Below are 19,201 nucleotides of genomic sequence, written 5' to 3' on the forward strand. Positions count from 1 at the left end.
TATACTGCAGTGATAAACACTATGATCAAAAACAACTCAAGGAGGAGAGGGTTTATTTCATCTTACAGTTTATGGACAGAGGTCAAGGCAGGAACCTGGAGGCAGAAGCTGCAGCAGGTTTCACAGGTACTGTATGGGGGCATCCTGAGGGACTGATAGTATCACAGGTACTGTATGGGGACATCCTGAAGGACTGATAGTATTGCTGCCGCCTATTGGCTTGCTCCTGTGGCTTGCTTACTTTGTTTTCTTATATAGTCTAAGACCACCTGCCTTGGGGTGGTACCACCCACAGTGGGCTGGGTCCTTCTACAGTAATCATTTATCAAACTGCCCTACGGATTTGCCTATAGACAATCTGATGGAGACAGTCTCTCAATTGAGATTTCCTCTTTTCAGGTGACTGACTCTAGCCTGGTCAAGTTGACAAAAACAAGCAAACAAACAACCCACCCCATCACAGTGAGGGAGGAGTAATGTCATATTTCTCTCCTGTGTGATTGATGGGAAGAGTGAGGTAGGAGATACGGTTGCATGCTCATGACTAGAGGGGAAGAAAGACCAGGTGTTCAGGGACATAAAGAGAGCATTTGCATCCATTAGGAGCAAAATATCAAGGCACACGTGGTGGAACTTAGAATCATGGATAATATTGAGTAACAAACCGAGGTCCAACACAGTGCAGGAACACTTGACTTAGGACTGAATTACTGCCCAAGAAGCTCAGTACAAGTTGAAACCATCTTAAGTAGACATGCTCTTATCCCACCTGACCTGCTGAAAAGCAAGCTTAGCAATCAGGCAGAACCTCCGTGATTTACCCTGCTGATCTGACTGACCAGAGCCTCAGTTCACCATTGCTGCCCAGCATCCTGTTAAGAGTAGCGCACTGTATGTTGCTAGCATGGGAGAGGATCCAAATTCGAGGTTCTGTTTCTTCTGCTTCACCTTCACCTTCAAGTCAGAAAGAACTTTAGTTCCAACCATTGTAAGACATAGACTGTCTATTCAATATACACAATTTAAAAATAGAGAATGAAATGTTGAAGTTATTCAGCAAGGGCAGGAATAAGAAGGCATGTTAGACACACGAACTATGTATAGAGGGCACAGCAGGCAGAAAAGGAAGCTAGTGCAGGAAGCCAGACTGAGGGCCTCATGTGGACCCCTGAAAAAGCATGGCCTGCCATGCTGGAAACTCTCAACACCCTCCCCACCTCTAAGGAAACCAGAAACCAAACCACTGGACTAGAAATTGGTCCGGTGTCTAAAGAGAAAGACAGGACAGACAGGGCCCTTTGTTCTGTCTCCTAAAGCTGGGGGAGCTGGAGAGATCCTGCTTTGGAATCAACACCTCCCAGAAGGAAAGGCTTATGGATCTGGTTGCAGCATAGATGGTTTTCAAGGAGCCCTTGAATCTCCCTTTACCTGAGTGGGCTCGCCAACATGACCTCTGAGTCATTTTGTAGGTTTTCTACAAGGAAACAGGATGCCGTGGTTTGTTTTTTTGGTCAGCTGTCTCTACAGAGGTCTCATAGGATTAACCAGCCCTTATTAGGATTCATGGGCTTGGGTAAGTCTAAGGTTTGGGGTCTGTCAACAAAGCAAGCAGGGTAAGGGGTGCCTCTCCAACCTACAACTACCATTTAATTAGCATTTTGGGATGGTTCATTGGTATATCCTAAGACTCTGCCTCTTTGGATTATAAGGACTTAACTGTGTTAAAAGATGGACATTTTATATTCATGTTTTAAGATCGATGACACACTAGCCCATATATACAATTATATAGAATTTAACTTGCAAATTGAACAATGAAAGATACAAAGAAGGAAGCATACTGAAATATTTTAGTGGGTTGAAAACGAAGCTGGATGGAGGGTGATAGTTATATTAAGCTTTATTAAAAGCTTTTCAAATTTAATTATTCATCTCTTAAGCAATATAGTAGACAGCCCCAAGGTGGCCCTCAGTGATCCCGTCTCCTGGTATTCATAACCCTGTGCAGTCTCTCCCACATGATAACTATGTTAGGCTCTGTGGCCAAAAGCACACAGCAGAAGTGGAGGCATAACACTTCTATGATTAGGTTAGAAGAGACTGTGACTTCCATCTGGGGTGCTCCCTCCTGCGTGGTGTGCACTCTGGAGTCACCCACACCGGGGGAACCAGTGTCCTTATTGGGTCGCTATGGAAGGGTCTGCTTGGAGAGGAACTGAGACCAATAGGCTGCAGGGGTAGAAGGCACGTTAACAGCTGTGGGTGAATTTAGATGAAAGCAGGTGTTTGGCCTCAGTTAAGTTTTGAGATTACTGTACAATGACCAACATTTTGAGATGTTCTGAAAGGCTAAGCCAGAACCATAAGCCCTTTAAATCATCTCTGGACTCCTGAATAAAAAACACAGTAAGATAATAAATGTTTTAAGCTGTAAAGTTTTTGGTAACTTGTGCAACAAGATTTGCCTAACTCTGGCAGCCTTACCCCTTTCTGAGATGACAGACTTCCTGAAATGACAACATGCTGGACTCACATCCTCTTGGCTGGGTGTGGCTGTAGTAAGCGTGGCTATGGTGGGTGTGGCTACGGTGGGCCTTACTGCTGGGCTCTAGGACCGTTGATGTGGGCTGGTAGAGGGTGGACCTGGGTTAGGTAGACAGAAGAAGTGCAGTCCCAAATGGCCTTGTTTGTGATGGAGAAATGGCCTCTTAAAATACATTTTCTTAATTAATTAATTACCTTTTTTTGAATATATGTTTGCCGTGGCATGTGTGTGGTAGTCGGGGGGCACCTTGCAGGAATGGGTCTTTCTTTCTACCATGTAGTTCTCAGGGATTGAACTTAGGCCATGAGATTTAGTAGCAAACACCTTAATCTGACAGTCTCTCTTGCTGGATCGGAAATGGCTTGTTTTGAGCAAGGTGACAGTCAACTGGAATTTGGCAAAAAACAAACAAACAAAAAACCAAAAAAAAAAAAAAAAAACCCCAACCCCCCCCAATCCCAAAACAACAACAACAACAACAACAACAGAAACCCCTATCTGTCTTAACAGTCACAGACAGCCACAGCTTGAGTGGGGTGGGCAGATGTTTAGAGGTGTGAAATGATTTGTTCAGGATCCCAAGCTTTGAAAGGAAGGGCTCAGATTCATATCCGGGTCTGAATCTAACAATAGGAAGCAGACAAAGCGAATAGACTCTGGTTTACAAGCTCCATGCACATACCAGCTCACTGTGGGAAGACCAATTCCCCCTGCTTTCCAGGGCAGGAGAGTGACCCGAGGGCTGGAGTGGTGCAGGGACTTGTCCTGGTCCAGCTATGGGAGTGACGCCAGGCACCTGGGCAGATGTGCTCAGCCCTGCCATCACACCAGGAGAATGGCTCTTGGTTTGCTTATGTTTAAAAAACCCTGCTCTCCTCTTTTACTAGGTATCCCTCTCACAAGTGAGGGGTCCATGAAGCCAAGAAGACATTTGTTTCCCCCTTTCTACCCACATCCAAAGCTTCTCTGTGTGTCCTGGCCTGAGTCTGGCTGTTGAGCATGGTGCTCTCTTCTTGTTTTCTGATGAGCGACAAACTGCTCTGTGCACTTCTATTTTGCAGAAGGTGTATTTGGAGCTCAGAGTGCCCCTGCACATAAGTGCATGTGAGCATCCTTGTGGTGGATGGAGCCAGCTAGGATAGTTTTGGTTTTCTCCAAACCTTAAACCTTAATGCAGAATGCCAAGGAGTCATAATTATCTCCTGGCTTAACTTATGAACCTGGCTTTCCAACTCCTTACAGATGAATATTGTCCAGGTAGAAGGATGTAAAATATTCCATTTCAAAACGTATCGGCTCTATTTCCAACTTTAACTTATTTTGGTATAGCACACAGTGGCCTTACAAGTGTTGGAGATGAGTGTACACAGTCATACTTTTTACAAGTGAGGAGAAAAGCCAAAGACTTAAGACATGCAGAAGTGCGTGGTTGAAATAAGGAAAGGTTTGGAAAAACAATGGGGTAGGGAATGGGAGAAAGGAATATATATTTAAGAAAGAAACCAGTGTAAGAGGAGCAGAGGAGATGATGAAGGACGCCATGGCAGATGAAGGTGGTATAGATTCCTGAACGCGGTCCATCAAGAGGAAACATGTTTCTTCCTTTACGTGAGTCTGGGCTGAGAGTATGGCTAGCTCTGATCAGTAAATCAAAATAATACTATAGTTTCTGAGGCTTAGGAAATATGAAGCGCTGGTTTCTACCCTCCTGGAGTGTTCTGTCTTAGAAGTCAGCTGCTATATGAGAAGTCCACGTACTCGCAACTACCATGCTGTGAGGTAACCCAGGCTAACTAAAGAGAAAATGAAGCCACATGGCAGAGACGGAGGCACCAGGTGCATACGAAGTTTTCTCGGACATTGTTTCCCTGGTCAGTAGCAGGTGAGCACAGCCCAGCGGATTCCCTCAGCTCATGTGGAACAGAAGAACCCCTGGCAGACTCTTGCCTGCTCCTTTAGCTTTTGAGCAGGCTAAGATGGTCTCTGTTTGAAGCCACTAAGTTTTGAGACAGTTTATAAGGCAGTGGTAGGCTGAGATCTGTAAAGGAGAAATGAGCTGGAGTCAAAGGACAAGGTCGAAAGAACACGCTTTACGAGGAGGTTATAAAGAACATATTGAGAGCTACGGTGGCTGGACATGGACAAAAAAGGAGAGCATCTGTCCCCACATGTCTTGGGAGTGGGATGAATTCTCACCTGTCTCAATGGGCTCTGGCATCAACCTCTGTGGAGGCAGCAGCCGCTGAGACGCTCTTTAGTATCTGCATACCCAGATAACTCCCTACAACATCATAGCCATGTCCACCCCTGTGAAGGGAACAGGACAGAGGTCCTTCTCTTGCCGGTGCTGGTCCCTTTCCTATCTGATTTGCAACAGTACTCTTGTCTGAGGCTATGCCGGCTCTGTGAACTCTCAGACCTGTGGCGGACAGTCATGGAAGCTAGGGCTGGCCAGAACTTGAAGTCTGAGCCCTGGGGTAGGTTTAGAAAAAGGAAAGATTATTTTTTTTTTCTCTTCATGCTCCATCTTCTGGAATGACTACCATCATTATTAGCTGCTATTTATGGAGTACTGTGCAATAAACACTTTCGATCTGTTAAGTCAGTAATTAACCTTAAATCTTATATCTATCACCATTTGTAGTTGAGAGACTAGAAATTTGAGGTCAACTCAGATGATCTACCTAAGGCCATGGTGCCAGTTAGTGGCAGAGCTAAAACATGAACCCAGGTCTGTCGACCTCCCCAAAGCACTTCAAGGCTTAGCCTCTTGGGTTCCTGCTCTCATTTCTGTCCTGGTGTCAGGAAATAGTTAAGTTCCGCCGCTGTTGACTAGTGGATACCTGGCCAGGGGCCTCTTCTCAAGGCAAAGGTATTATAAAATGTCACTTCATTAGTGTCTTAGCACATCCTAACAGTGCTTTGTTTATAATGGCCCAAAGGCTCAAATTATCAGTCAGTGTAAACATCTCTAAATGCATTAGAAGTCCTAAATGAAAACAGAAGCATCAATCTAGTAAAGGAATAAAAACCAGCAAAAAGGGGGTAGGGGTCACTGCAGAGTTAGGATAAGCAAGCCTTCATTAGTACAGGTCTCAATCTCCTTTATTCTGTAAAATGGAACCCAGGATAAGCAATTGCTTCTTGTTCCCTGGGTGCAGACAATAATCCACTGAATGCTGGTCAGTCTACATATAGTGTGCAGTGTGCCTAGTGCTGGGCTGGGACCTGCCTTCAAGTTATCAAGACTGAAGATGGAAGCTCATAGCTACCTGCCCAAGAAGTCATCTCTGTCCCTACCCAAAGGACAAGTTCTAGGCCTTCACTGTACACTTGAAACCTTGTGTGAACCCAGGTGAATATCAAACACTTAACTCTTAAGGTAGCTGGGACGATCATGACTCCAATCACCTATAGGGGCTCTCTGGGGTACCTTGGTCTCAAGAGCAACGTCATTCTTAGATGTGGGACTTGCATTTCCTCTCATTAGGCCACACCATTCTTCTAGGGCAATAATTCACAAGGTCCAGGTGCCCACGCACCTACCTGGTATCTATGCCTTCTTCTCAGGCAGTACTCTGATAATGAGGTCTTCAGAATTCCCTTTTATCATGACCTGATGCCTATAAGATTCCCCCCCTCAGGAGCATCGTTTTGAGGGTATATACTGATTGAGGTGAACTGTGGACCGTGATTAGTTATACAGTGTGATGTGCCTATGTGCATACATGCAAGGGCCCTTGCAGTAAGAGATTGGCCGGGAGGTGGTATAACATTAAAGGAGACACTGAAAGCGAGACTTAATGATGTCACTCGATCATGTGGCTTGCTCATCACTGGCGTCAGCATTCTCTACGTCCTGTGTACCTGAAGGAAGCAGTTGGATTTGAGGCTAGGGCCACGGCAATGCTGGCTGGGGGAAGAACAGAGGCCCCAGCATCAGCATGGTTGTTTGCTTTGGTGTTCATGCAAATGTGAGCAGCTACGTGCCCAAGAGCAGGAAGTGTGGGTTTGCATGTACCGAGAGAGACCACCTGAAAAGGAGTGTGTGTGTGAGGGGGAAGAAAAGAGGTCTGCGCAAGCATGGAGTGACAGGTCTACACCAAGTGCCAACCGTGCTCCCTGCAACCAGAGTGCTAAATGGCAGGGGAAGAACAGGGGATGCAGAGGGAAGGAGTGTGCTTTCTGATCTTGGTGCACATGTATGAGGTCAGGGTGCGTTCCCAGGAGAGACCGAGAGAGAGTGAGAGGGTTGCTGTGTCTCTTAGTTGCCAGGGAGCTTATGAAGTGGATGAAGGCAGATGTCACTGCAGAGCTGAGTGTGATGAGCATGCAAGAGGAAGGAGATGTGCAGGTGTGTGTGTGTGTGTGTCCTCCGGAGGTGCAGGTCCACCCCCACAGGGCCCTGTGAGTCTGAGGCGGGCCACGTGCTTGGGCAACTGTGTGGGCATGTGCGTGTGTGTATGGGAGCATGCGGCTGTGTCAAATGAGAACAAACACAAAGTGTGTGAGCGCACGTGGGAGTTGCCCTGGAGGGTGTGAGCAGCCTACCCGCTTTGAAGGCAGCTGTGGGCTTCCTGGATTGCTTGTGATGCCTAAAGACATCTTCACTCCAGGGAACGCTATCTAAGAGGTCTATATGACCTGCCTCATGCTGGCTCAGGTCTGGGTGACCGAGGCTCTGAGTGTTGGCCGTGTCACCCCACTCTGAAGTTTGTGTGGGAATGGATGAGTCACCCAGCCTGGCTGGCCCTCACTCTGCCTGTATCTTGCCCAGCAGGGAAGGCAGTAGGGAGGGAGAGAGACTACTTAGGGCTGTATTCTTATACCGCGATTATCATTACGCAATTGCTCACAGTGTCTATGGGTTCTTCCGAGGCCCAGCACCCCAGTGCTCTTGGCCTCTGTACCTTCATCTGTTTTATGTCCAGGTTGCCATTTAGGTCAGCAGATCTGGATGACAGCCTTTGTGGCAATATATTTCACACCAGGATCAGCGCCACACAATCACAGTGCCAAACCACCTTCCAGTTCTTCCCCACCTCCCTCTGCTTTGCTTTTATCTTTTTCTACAGTCATTCCACTGTTGGCCCATGATTCCCCCCTCCTTACATGTTGCCTATCTTCCCTCTACAGTGGATGCTTACAGATGATCTCAGCTCTCTATTAATTCACCGAGCCATCCAACAATACTGTATGGCACCAAAGATTCTTTTAAAAATGTTTTATCTTCTTGATTAAAAAAATTATTTTATGTGCATTGCGATTTTGCTTACATGTCTGTCTCTGTGAGAGTGTTGGGTCCCCTGGAGCTGAGGTCACAGACAGCTATGAGCTGCCGTGTGGATTCTGGAAAATGACCCCACTTCCTCTGGAAAAGCAGCCAGTGCTCTTAGCTGCTGAACCATCTCTCTAGACCTGCAAAGATTAATCTTGACACTTTATAGATTGCAGATCCAGGAAGGTGAAGTTATTAACCTCTCTGATTAGTGACTGAGACAGGTTTAAGACCAGAATCTCACTCTTTTTTCCTTTAAATTAATTGATTTAATGTATATGGGTTTTTGTTTGCATGTTCGTCTAGACACTACATGCCTGCAAAGTTCATGGAGTAACTGGAGGCACAGACCATGTGTGAGCCTCCATGTGGGTACTGGGAATTGAACCTGGACCCTCTGGAAGAACAGCCAATGCTCTTATCAGGTTAGTCATCGCTACAGGCCTGAAGCCCCACTTTTAAGACATAATATAGTCTTGTGGGGTAGGTGCTTTCTTAGTGTAGCTTTCTAATAGCTCTCCTGAAATGATTACAGTGCCAATCACATGTAGGTGCTCAATTAATGGTGAATAAATGGAGACATGGCTGAACAAATGCTGGGCATGGAGGACACAGACGTGAGACAGAGTGAGCCTTGCCTTAATGAGCTCATGGTCACCGAAAGGTAAATAACCATTATAGTACCAAATCTGCCTGGCATCATGGGTGTCTGGAGGGCACACACCTTCATGGCCCTTGGCAGAAAGGGCTTTCCAGAAGTAGGACACAGAGGGAGACAGGCACAGTGACACCGCCTAAGTCCTTCCTGGGGACAAACATCCCTTTACTTTCTCTCACTCAATCTACAGACAACATTGACTCTATGGAGACAATGGAGGTAGACCAGGACAGTGGCGAGGTCATTGGCTCAGGAATGGCTGAACTGAGTCTTCCCTTACCAAATGTCAACCAGCTAAGGGAATTTGGGAAGAAAGCCCAACTTCTCTGGGCCTTGGTCCTGTCATCTGTAAGATGGGGGCAGTAAATGATACCAACTTCCTGAGTATTGCATAAGGCAGGCAGTGTGCCAGCTTCTATGGAGATGACTAATCTTCTCTTCCATTCGACATTGTTTACTGGCTCTGGGGGAGGAGAGTCAGAATTAAATGTATTGTGCTTCTTACTGTAACCTCTCTGCTGTGGCTTTGCCCCATTTTCCAGAATTGGCCCAGCCCAGAACCCATCCACGAACCTTCATTAAGGTAGGGACTGTGTTTCACCTACCACTATGTCCTAGCTCCCAATCCAGTACCTGAGACATGGTAGGTACTCAGTAAATGTTCTTACGGAACCAATGAGTGGGTCACATCTATTTACTGCCCCAGGACCTTGGTGAAGATGAATATTCATGTTGCCGTTCTTTCTATTTTCAGACGATGGGCTGGAGGCAGGTCCAGCAAGGTTAAATGACTCGCCCATAAATACACAGCCCGTAAATAGCATAACCAGACCCAAATGCCAAGCCCCATGCTCTTCCCTTCACACGGTGCTTCTCCCTGCTTCCTATACATTATGTCCTACTTTCCAGCCAGTGGGGTCATCTCTGGTTGGAGAATCATCTCCGAATTCTGTGACTCACATCTGAATCACAGAAGTGTTTAATAGTTGAAGGAGACTTTGATGTCACTGAGATCTCCCACCCACTGTGGAAATTTCCTCTCCGTCGCTTATTGTCCAGCACTTGGATGTCTCCAGTGATGGGGCACTCATTTCCCTCCTCTGGAATCATCAGCTCTATGACTAGACCACTCTGAAAGTCAGGAAGCTAAGTTCTTCATCCCGTGGACCCACATCTTTAGTGCCTACATGTTGGGCTTATGCCATCACACTAAAATATGAGGTTTGGATCTGCCACCCCACCCCTTCCAGCACACGGTGGCCCTTCAGGTACCCAGCTTTCATATTCCTTCAGACAATTCTTTCTTTCCAACGAGCTCCTCTGGTCGCCACCAGGATGTCCTCTATGAGCTGCATCCACCCCTCTAACCAGGAGATCATGGTATGCAATGGTGCCCCTACAGGTTAAGGGCAAGCTGCACCAAAGGCCCAGGCTGCTAGAAGAGCTTCTGAGACATGGGGACGGGTGGGCAGCGGGTGCTGTCATTGCTTATTTTGAAGTCACTACTTCAGAGTCATATCTGTTTCTTTTCAATGCCAATCTTAAATGTCACACGGAGACTGCATTTTGGAGCGTCTTACCTTGCATGATCACGAGGTTTCTCAGACACCACAGGTTTGCGGCTTCAAAGTTAGAATTCGAAAGGCTATTTTTGAAACAAACATTTGGGCGGAGGATATGAAAACGTAGGCTGTGTGACAAAGGTATGGCAAGTTTTCATCGGTTTCGCCTGCCTTTATTTTGTAACATTGCCGCAACGGACGCTTGTTATGAGGAAAATAATTAAAACATATAAAAAGGAAATAAAACCACCTTCTGTGTTCTCTACTCCTTTCCTTTGAATGCAGTTTACCTTGACCAGGGATGTGGTCTCCAACCGGTGGGCCATGCTGCCACCCTGTGGGCACGGTGCCCTGGCTGTCTCCATGGTGACAGCCAGGACAGGGGTTTGAACGGGCGGGCAGACTCCCGCATCTGTGGTCACCTGCACTCCAAAGGCAGGTTCTGATTTCTAGCCAGGCTTCTCTGCAGGACTGACAGGCAGCTCTGCATGCTGCTTGGCCACCCTCAGCTCAGACCGGAGCATCTGGTTTAAAATCTTCTCCATTGCTCCCGGGGCCTTCACTGACACATCACTGGTCAGTGGCTCTCTGTGCTGGGCTCCCTGGCCTACTCTCTTCCTTTCTACCCCTAAGCACATGTTCAGCTGTCTGCTTTTCCTCCCAGAGGAGACAGAGCTGCCCCAAAGGACACTAGGTCAGAAAGACACCCAGGGTTTGAGAAACAAATCCCCATCTATACAGATGCCTTGGAACAGCAAGTTCACAGTCAGCCAGGTCTCTGGTTCTGGGTCAAGTGGTACCCTCTTGCCCAAGTTTGAGTTCTTGAGTCATAGGAGTGCGGAGTACACTTACCCAACAGCCTTTCACTACAGCACATGTCCAGGATTCCTCCCTCGGAGTCATCAGCAGCTTGACTCTCTCTCTCTCACTCCTGTAGTGGGAGGGAAATTGTTAGGGGAAGTTGGTGGTCTAGGATTGAGCCCCAGCCGCTAGCAAAGATGAAGAACTGCCCCTACGGGTAGCCCTTTGATTCGCTCCACCTCATCAGGAGGAGCCGTGGGAATGAACAGTCCCTATGGTGTCATGGTGTCAAGCTGTAGAAGAGGGGCGGGATTTTGCAGGTGCCTCCTGTGTAATATCATCATCATCACAACCACTACCACCACTTCCTCCTCCTCCTCCACCTCCTCCTCCTCCTCCTCCTCCTCCTCCTCCTCCTCCTCCTCCTCCTCCTCCTCCTCCTCCTCCTCCTTTGCCCCTTCCACAAGACTGGTTTACCTTCCAGAGACTCTGAAACAGAGCCCTTACCATGACCCCAGGAAATAATGTTCATTAAACAAAGCTTAGTAGATTATGCGACTTGCCCAAGGCCTCATCAGAGTGAAGCTGGGTTTGAAGTTACGCTGGAGAACTCCAAGCTAATGCTCTTACTGCTGTGCCATTCTAATTCCTTCATTAGTGATGATGTTGATGATGATGATGATGATGTCTATATACATGCACAATTGAAAGCAAAAGTGGGGGCTGTGGGAATTGGGTTTGAGAACAGCCTCTCAATCCTGAACTTGCTTTACTGTAAGAGCACCCGTAGATAGAAGATACCCCAAGTCAGTGGACGACGATGCTAGGCAGAAAGACAAGCAAGGTATCTGGACGGGGACCCACAAGTGACTCACACCTGCTTTCACACCCCAGCCACATTCAGAATAGCTCAGCGCTGCATGCGTGCAGTGGACTCTATAAATAAGCTTCCTAGAAAATGACTAATTTCATAGTCAGAAAAGCAGAAAGAGTAGCACCCAACGGCGTGGAGGAAAATGGAGCAAGATTTGGTTCTGCCCTGGGCTGGACTCCAGCCCCTGCCCCTGCAGAGCTGTGTCTCGACTCTGGCAGGAGTTTGATCAGATTTCCAAAACTAAGATGGTCCGTTCTCACAGCCCCGAGAAGGCCTGACTCTGGGTACTGCCTTTCTCTTTGCCCACTAGGAGCAGAAATAGCAGCATGGAATGGATTGCTGTGGGCAACCCTTTCCTCCTCCTCTGTCAGCCAGGCAACACTTGCTAAAACTCGCCTGTGTCAACTCACTCAATAGCTTCCCATGGCTGCGCTTAGAATCAGAGAGCCTCAGAAATGATGGGGTGCCTTCAACATGCATTTGCCAAGCGACCCCCGTGAGCAAGACCGCTGGCAGTCTAGTGCAGTGCTGGGTGAGCCAGGGTCCTTCCCATCTGATCAAAGAGCTGGACATGCTAACATGATTGTGTCATGGCATCCATCTCTTTAACTGATGTCTGGACGTAAGTTCCACTCAAGGGGGCAGTTCCCCTCAAGTCTGTGGGAGGAGGAAGTGTCCTCCAAAGGGAAGGCTGAGCTACTTCTTAAAGCACTGAGCTACTTTCTATAGATGACAGGCTGCCAGAGTGAGAACTTGGGCAGTACAAATGTTTCATTTGGGGCACCGACTGGAAGTAGTCTGGTCAGAAGAATGAGAAAGCAGGTGAGACTTCTCCCAGAAGTCATGAGCCCTGCCTCTTGGATGGGGAGTCCTTGCATGTGGCTGTGTGACTTCCTTGTACTTTTGGTAGCACAAGACTCCCAGAGCCAGCCTGGGTTCAGGAAGTCTGCAGCAGGAGTGGGTAGAGTTAGCGGCATAGGTGTAAGGAAGGGACTCAAGATTTAGCAGGCGGCATCTGGCCATAAAGTCTGCATAGCATAAAACCTACTGTTTATTTCTTTACTTCTTTATTGAGACAGTGTTGTTATGCAGGTCAGACTGGTCTTGAACTCCTGATCTTCCTGCCTCTGCCCTTGAATGGTGGGACTGTAGGTGTGTACTACCACACCTGGATGAAACCCATCATAAACCTACACTATCTAATACCAGCATTATCTAGTGAAAATGTTTTCACCTCCCTCAGAGGAAGCCCTATATACCTATTAAGGAGCCATACTCCATTCTCCATCCCCTAATCCCTTGGCAACCTCTGATTTTATTCATGTTTCCATGGCCGATTCTGGATATTTCATGGAAGTAGAACTATACATGAAGACTTACATGTCTTGTTCCTTTCACTTAGAATAATGTCTTAAGGGTGCATCCAAGCTGGTTACCATTACCAGCTGGTACTTTATTCTTTTCTATGGGTGAATAATCTCCCACTGTATGGACAGACAACACTGCATTGTCCACTTATTAGCTGATGGACATGTAGGTTGGCTCTGCCTTTGGGCTTTTGTGAATGGTGCTACTATGATCCAGTGCCACTATTATCCCCACGAGCTTAGGACTTTGGACCATCACTTCTTTGTCCTGGGCATATTCCTCATCTGTAAGTAAGGTGGTCACATCCCAGGATTCTTGCAGCCTGGATATCATCACTATTACCTTTAATGGTCTCCTCATGTCTGTGGGTATAATTACATAGTTACATGCCCAACCTGGACCACTTGCCCAATTTCTAGGAGCTCATAGCTGATGGTGCTGATACAAATAGCTGCTCTGAGTTGAGTTCCAGCAGGGGCTTGTTCAAGGACAATGGGGAATGTGTTTGTACAACACTCCTCTGCCTAGGAGTAGGTAAGTGAATGCTACTGAGGGCATCCTGGAATAGGTGCTGGCTTTGTGCATTGTTTATGAGGAACAAAGATGACAGATTTGGTGAGGCAGGCAGAGGAGCCTGGGCATGCACCCGTCTTAGGTGATATGGGAGACATGGGAGGAGGAAACTTAGCTGGGAGGGACCATGAAGCTCAAGTGTGAAGCTGGGGGGATCATAACCAGCTTGTGTTTTACCATGGACTTCCTGCTTGCTCTCTCAGGCCTCTCAGCATGCCTCCCCAGCACCACAAAGCTCTTCACTGTCTCAAGATCCTATCTCCCATCTTGATTTGACAAGTGGAACTGCTCTCACTTCCGTGCCCTGGTTCGCACTGTTCCTCAACCTGCAATGTTCTTGCCAGCTTCTGCCACATCCTCCTCCTCCTGTGTATTCTTCTCAGCCATCACCTCTTTCATAGAGCGTTTCATAATTTCCAGGGAAGAATCAAACCCTCCAGGCTTCCCCACACCTGCCTCACGCTTCTCTTGTTGCTTATGTGGTTTTGATGTTTCTTAGCGATGTATACACCTACTTTCCCTATCCACTTCAGTGATGTGGAAGCATCCTTCCCTCCCTCCACCCCTGATGCATTACAGGCACTCTTGCTCCTGAGCCTCTGATGGACTTTAGAGGTCAAAAATAGGGTAGCGTCAGGTTCTCAGGTGGCTTTGGGGTCTCTGATAGGACAGTGGCTTTAGCGAGGAGCTTCTCAACCTAGAGAAGATCGGCTAGGTAGACCACCACCCAGGTCTGTTGTCAGCAAGTTTAGCATGCAGAGGGACTGGCTTGATGGAAAAGAAATGATCAGGCTGGCCACATTCTGCAAATGAGTCACTAGTCACAGAATGGGCAGGCTCAGTGCCCTCCGGAGACCAAGTGCAAGTGCTCCCTCTCCTAGCTCCCTCAAACTTCATCCCCAAGGTATCCAGGTAGGGAAAGGTGCCATCTGGGGCCAGAGCCTGGAATTTTCCTCAGCAAAAAGCAAACTGTAGATGTAAAGAAAAACCGGCCAGCGTCGGAACACCAAGTTGGGGGAAACTCAGGCACAGAGAAGCAACTCAGGTCACACAGTTGTGACCTGAACGGTGTTTGCAGGTAGTTCACCACATCCTCAATTCTTCTTAGGAGTCACCTGCCCCTTCATCTAGTGCCCTGTCTGCCTCTTGTCACAGAAAGGATCCCTGAGTGGAGCTCAGTTGCCTATCACGCCTGTGTCATACCCCAAGGCTCCTAAGAAGAATCTTTACCGTCTGGGTTATGAAGTGTTTCTGTCATTGGCAGCTAAAGGAACCAGAATGATGCGTGCAGCAAACTCAGGGAACAGACAGGCTCTGCGCCCAGGCCTCCCAATGCCTACCTAGTTCATGCTATTTCCATCCCACCAAGCTGCCTACCCTCCTGGCCCATCTGTCCACTGTCCAGCCATCTGCGCCCTTGTCTGAGCAGACCATGAACTTGAGAGTGCTCTGAATCTCAGAGAAGGGGCCTGATTGTTCTCTGGCTGAGATATGCTCAAATGAATGCCTCTCTTTCCATCCTGCTCTGTGGGTAGCATTATGGAGCATATGACTACTTGAGACCCAAGGAAGGGAGGGTGGAAGGGGCTGAACAAGCCCAGCTAAGGGGTTTAGCAACCCGGCTTTACATCTTTTCAGTGAGTCTAACACAGGGACTGGCCCATCCATTTCTTCAACATGTGTTTACTGCAAACAGCTACTGTGTGCAAACCACACAAGCGCAGTGAGCCATAGGCATCTCTTGCAAAACACAGGTAGGAAAGAAGCCAGGCTGGTGAAGGGGTCGTGTCTGACAGGAAATGTCCAGGGTGCCCTGGAGTACTGCCAAGGCCCAAACAAGGTAGAGGAGTCATGAGATTGATGAAGGAGTGGGAGTATGTGGCTGTGGGGTGGGAGTGCTGACCAGGCAGAGGGAGGGCATGAGGAGTGGAGAGAAGAAAATCTGACACGTGTCAGAAAGGAGATGGCGTGGGACGGGATGATCTGCTGAGATGGGAACTGGTACTGCTTTTCCCTCATTTTCCTTCTTCTTCCTCTCATTTCCAGAGAGGCAAGGCAGACAAGTTGTAGTTATCTTAAGGAAGGTTTGGTCATAGATCCCTAAACCATGTTCCCTGAAAAGCTGTACTGAGTGATTTTTGGTCTTGGGGAAGGTGGAGACCTTTAAGATGGAGTCTCCTGGATAAGGAGGTGGGTGTTGAGGATATGGAGAGCCGTCTTCAGGCCAAGAAAGATGACATTGCCACCCCCTTCCCAGTGTGTGCATGGGGGTGGGTTCCATGTATCAAACTCAGGTTGTCAGGCTTGGTAGCAAGTACCCTTATTTGCTAAGCCAATCTCACTGTCCCCTAAGTTCTAGCTTACTCTTCAGTTCCCCAGGGCTATCACACCACCTAATACAACAGCAGATGCCCAGAAGCCCTGCAAGTGACCAACAGAGATGCAATGCAGGAGAAAAACGATGGTGGTGGTGAAGGTAATTGTGTAGACCACGCTAACTCATGAAAAGAGTCAGTGTGTGCTTCTGAAAGGGCACGAGGCTCCAAATGCTGCCTAGCTACTTGACGTAGCTCCAGTGTGAATGAGATATCCGAGGACTGTGCCCATCTTTGGGGACAATGGGAAAGTGTTGTCAAGCTTGCAGGTGTCTGTGGTTTGGCCTAGTAGCTCTTCTTGTTTTCCACTGTGGTTAGATGGGAGCAGCAGTCATACAGAGATTCTCTGCTAGCCTTGGATACCACACTAGGACTGAGCCACGGAGGCTAACCATGGAGAGGCATCATGGGCTCATGGACATGGCTAAGGCATCTTGTCCTGACTCCATCTTTAGGGTGAGGGTCCACGAGACTCACTGTGACCCAGCTCAGGCTCTGTGGACACTGTTCACTCTTTCCCTGGGCCACTCCCGATCTTCAACATCTCTATCGTATGTTTCACGTGGTAGGTTTATGTGGATGGAAATCAGGAGAAGGTGCCCAGGGGCGGGAGGGAAATAGGTAGAATTAGTGTTGTTCTTCCACTGCTCCATGCACAAGGAGGGAATGGACAATGACACAGTTCTAGGCACTATCCTGAGCGCCGTCTATGTGGGAAGTGCTTGCCCTCTCGACAGGCCTAGAAGGAATCGACTGTTACTTCAATTTTCAAGAGAAGAAAGTGGAGATTTTTGTCATATGAAGTGACCTGCCCAAAGCCATCCACAGTTACAGATCTGCCCACATTAACCACATTCTGTACCTTTCTTTTCTACCTTCTAGCCTTGGGTATAAACCACATTCAGAGATAGGATGGTGGCACATTCTAGCAGGTGCTGGGTGCTCCCCACAGACAGAGGGAGAAACATGTGATGGTCCCTATTTTGGTCCCTATTTCACAGGGGAAGGTACTAAGGTTTGAGGATACAGTGGTTCTTCTGGGTTCATAGTGTGAACCAATGAAGGAGCTAGAGAGTGATTGCCGTGCCTGCTCCCCATCCTAGATCTGGGAGGGAGCACTCCCCCACGGTCCTCCCCGGCACAGAAGGATTAGAGGATGTGACCACTGGTTTTCCAGGAAGCATGAGTCTGCCTTGGGAGACAGTTTGAGTGTGATAATGGCAACCATGTTCCATCAGTACATAGACAGTCGGTCACAGGTCTTGAACCTACTAATTCTGGCTATAGTTACAGGTGTGATGTGTTCTGAATCTTGAGAGCCTGTAATGAAAATGAAAGATGTAAAACAACAACATCGGGCTGGAGAGATGGCTCAGTCAGTTAACCACTGACTGCTCTTCCAGAGGTCCTGAGTTCAATTCCCAGCAACCACATGGTGGTTCACAACCATCTGTAATGGGGTCCAATGCCCTCATATGATGTGTCTAAAGACAGCCACAGTGTACTCATATACATAAATAAATAAATCTTTAACTCCTCCCCACCTCAAAAATGTTTGACAAATGGGCCTATCCAGGTTTCAACTTTGTGACATCAAGGTTAAGAGAGAGATGGCAGAAAGGCAGTGGCCCAGCAGAGGACACTCACCACACCAGGGAAGTCAGGTCATGGTCCAGGGAAGCTGGCTAAAGGCTGCTGACCAGGTGTGGAGGGTGAACCAAGCTGAGCCAACCATTGGCAGAATCTGAGTCCAGCTGTGACTATTGGACAGTGCAAGTCATCTGCATATGTGGATAGACCTATGTGATTATGAACTAACTGTGTGACAGGCGGGGACTCAAAGGACAGCTGAAGGTCTTGAGGGTTCAAAGGACATCTGGTCTACCCGCGTTTTCTAAGGCTCCGGAAACATTCCGTCCTGCTCCCCACTCCCCAGGTACACAGTTTTAATTTGTGAGGAGAAAACAGGCACTCGTGAACGTGAAGGTGTGATCACACCTCCTGTGGGGCTGCTGATGCCTCCTCTACTTAGACTCTCACTCCATCTCTAATGCCTTGGGAATGCACCTTCCTCTCCCTCTGCTGGAAAAGCCTCTTTATCTGCCTCTCTAGGAAATACTAATTTTCACTTTAAGAGAAGTGGGACCTGTTTGAAAGGAAGAGCCCAGCAAAGTAGGGTGGTAGATAGGATAGGGTAGTGGTGGTGGGGGGATAAGAACAAAACAACATGATGTCTATTTATGAAAATGCCATAATGAAATCCATTACTCTGTGCTAATAAAAACTAACTTAAAGACCCTGTTCAAATGTTACCTCCTTAAGAATTCCTGCTGACTCCCTCAGGGAGCTTGGTATCCACTTTCCTGTTCTCATCCCTCTGTTCTGTGACCAATGCCCAGGGTCCTGCCACACTGGGAAGATTTGCACCCAGGACTATGGTGCCTCCCTTTGCCTAGGGCTTACTGTGTGCTGGACCCCACTCCAAACATGAGCCTCCTTTCTCCTTTCTTACTCTAACCCCAGGTAAGAAACTCCCTTGCATACATGTGCATGTGGTAGTGGCCGAGAGGGAGAATTATTTATTCAAGATCGCATTTGGCAACGCAGAGGCAACAGCAGACGCAGGGTTTGCACTGTTTGCTTCAGCTCCAGATCCAGGCTCTATCTGAACCACGAGGTTTATAGTTTAGGCTATGGGTTTCCTGTTTCTCACACTTACTCTTTATCCATTCATTTGTTCGGAAAGCAGTTCCAAAAAAATAAATGAAAGTGGATTAGAGTTTGAGTGTTTACAAGTGGCTTATTAAATTTTCCCCAAAAGAAGCAAATGTGAACCCCTAATATTGCTCTACAAATTAGGGCTCCCAACTGGCTCCCTGATCTTGGCCAAAATACCTGATTCCCAGGTCTCTGTTTCCTCAACTGGTACACACTTAAGATTCAGAGGGTTATTAGGAAGATTAAGTGAATTTTGGGTCCTAGACAAGGTTTTTAACATGAGATGTATGTAAAATGTTCAGACGTGATCCCATAAGCTCCTAAAGGCACCCACAGTTGAACAGCTTTCAAAGGTAATTGTACCAATGGCCAACAAATAATGAAAAAAAAATTGCCCAACATCCATATCCAACAGGGAAATGCAAATATCAACTAGTGGTTCCACCTCA

The 19,201-nt window shown here is 47.6% G+C and overlaps 1 protein-coding gene across 2 annotated transcripts in view; it reads right to left on the minus strand.

Annotated features, from left to right (window-relative positions):
• Positions 1-19,201, minus strand: part of Ptpn5 (protein tyrosine phosphatase non-receptor type 5) — a 55,345-nt gene that overhangs the window by 24,336 nt on the left and 11,808 nt on the right. For both annotated transcript variants that reach the window (XM_021192265.2, XM_021192255.1), the window contains one exon: positions 10,896-10,974. In XM_021192265.2, coding sequence (XP_021047924.1) covers positions 10,896-10,920 — 25 coding nt within the window. In that variant the 5' untranslated portion in view covers positions 10,921-10,974. The remainder of the gene's footprint in view (positions 1-10,895; positions 10,975-19,201) is intronic.

This window comes from Mus pahari, chromosome 1, assembly GCF_900095145.1.
Source record: "Mus pahari chromosome 1, PAHARI_EIJ_v1.1, whole genome shotgun sequence".
Lineage (NCBI taxonomy): Eukaryota > Metazoa > Chordata > Mammalia > Rodentia > Muridae > Mus > Mus pahari.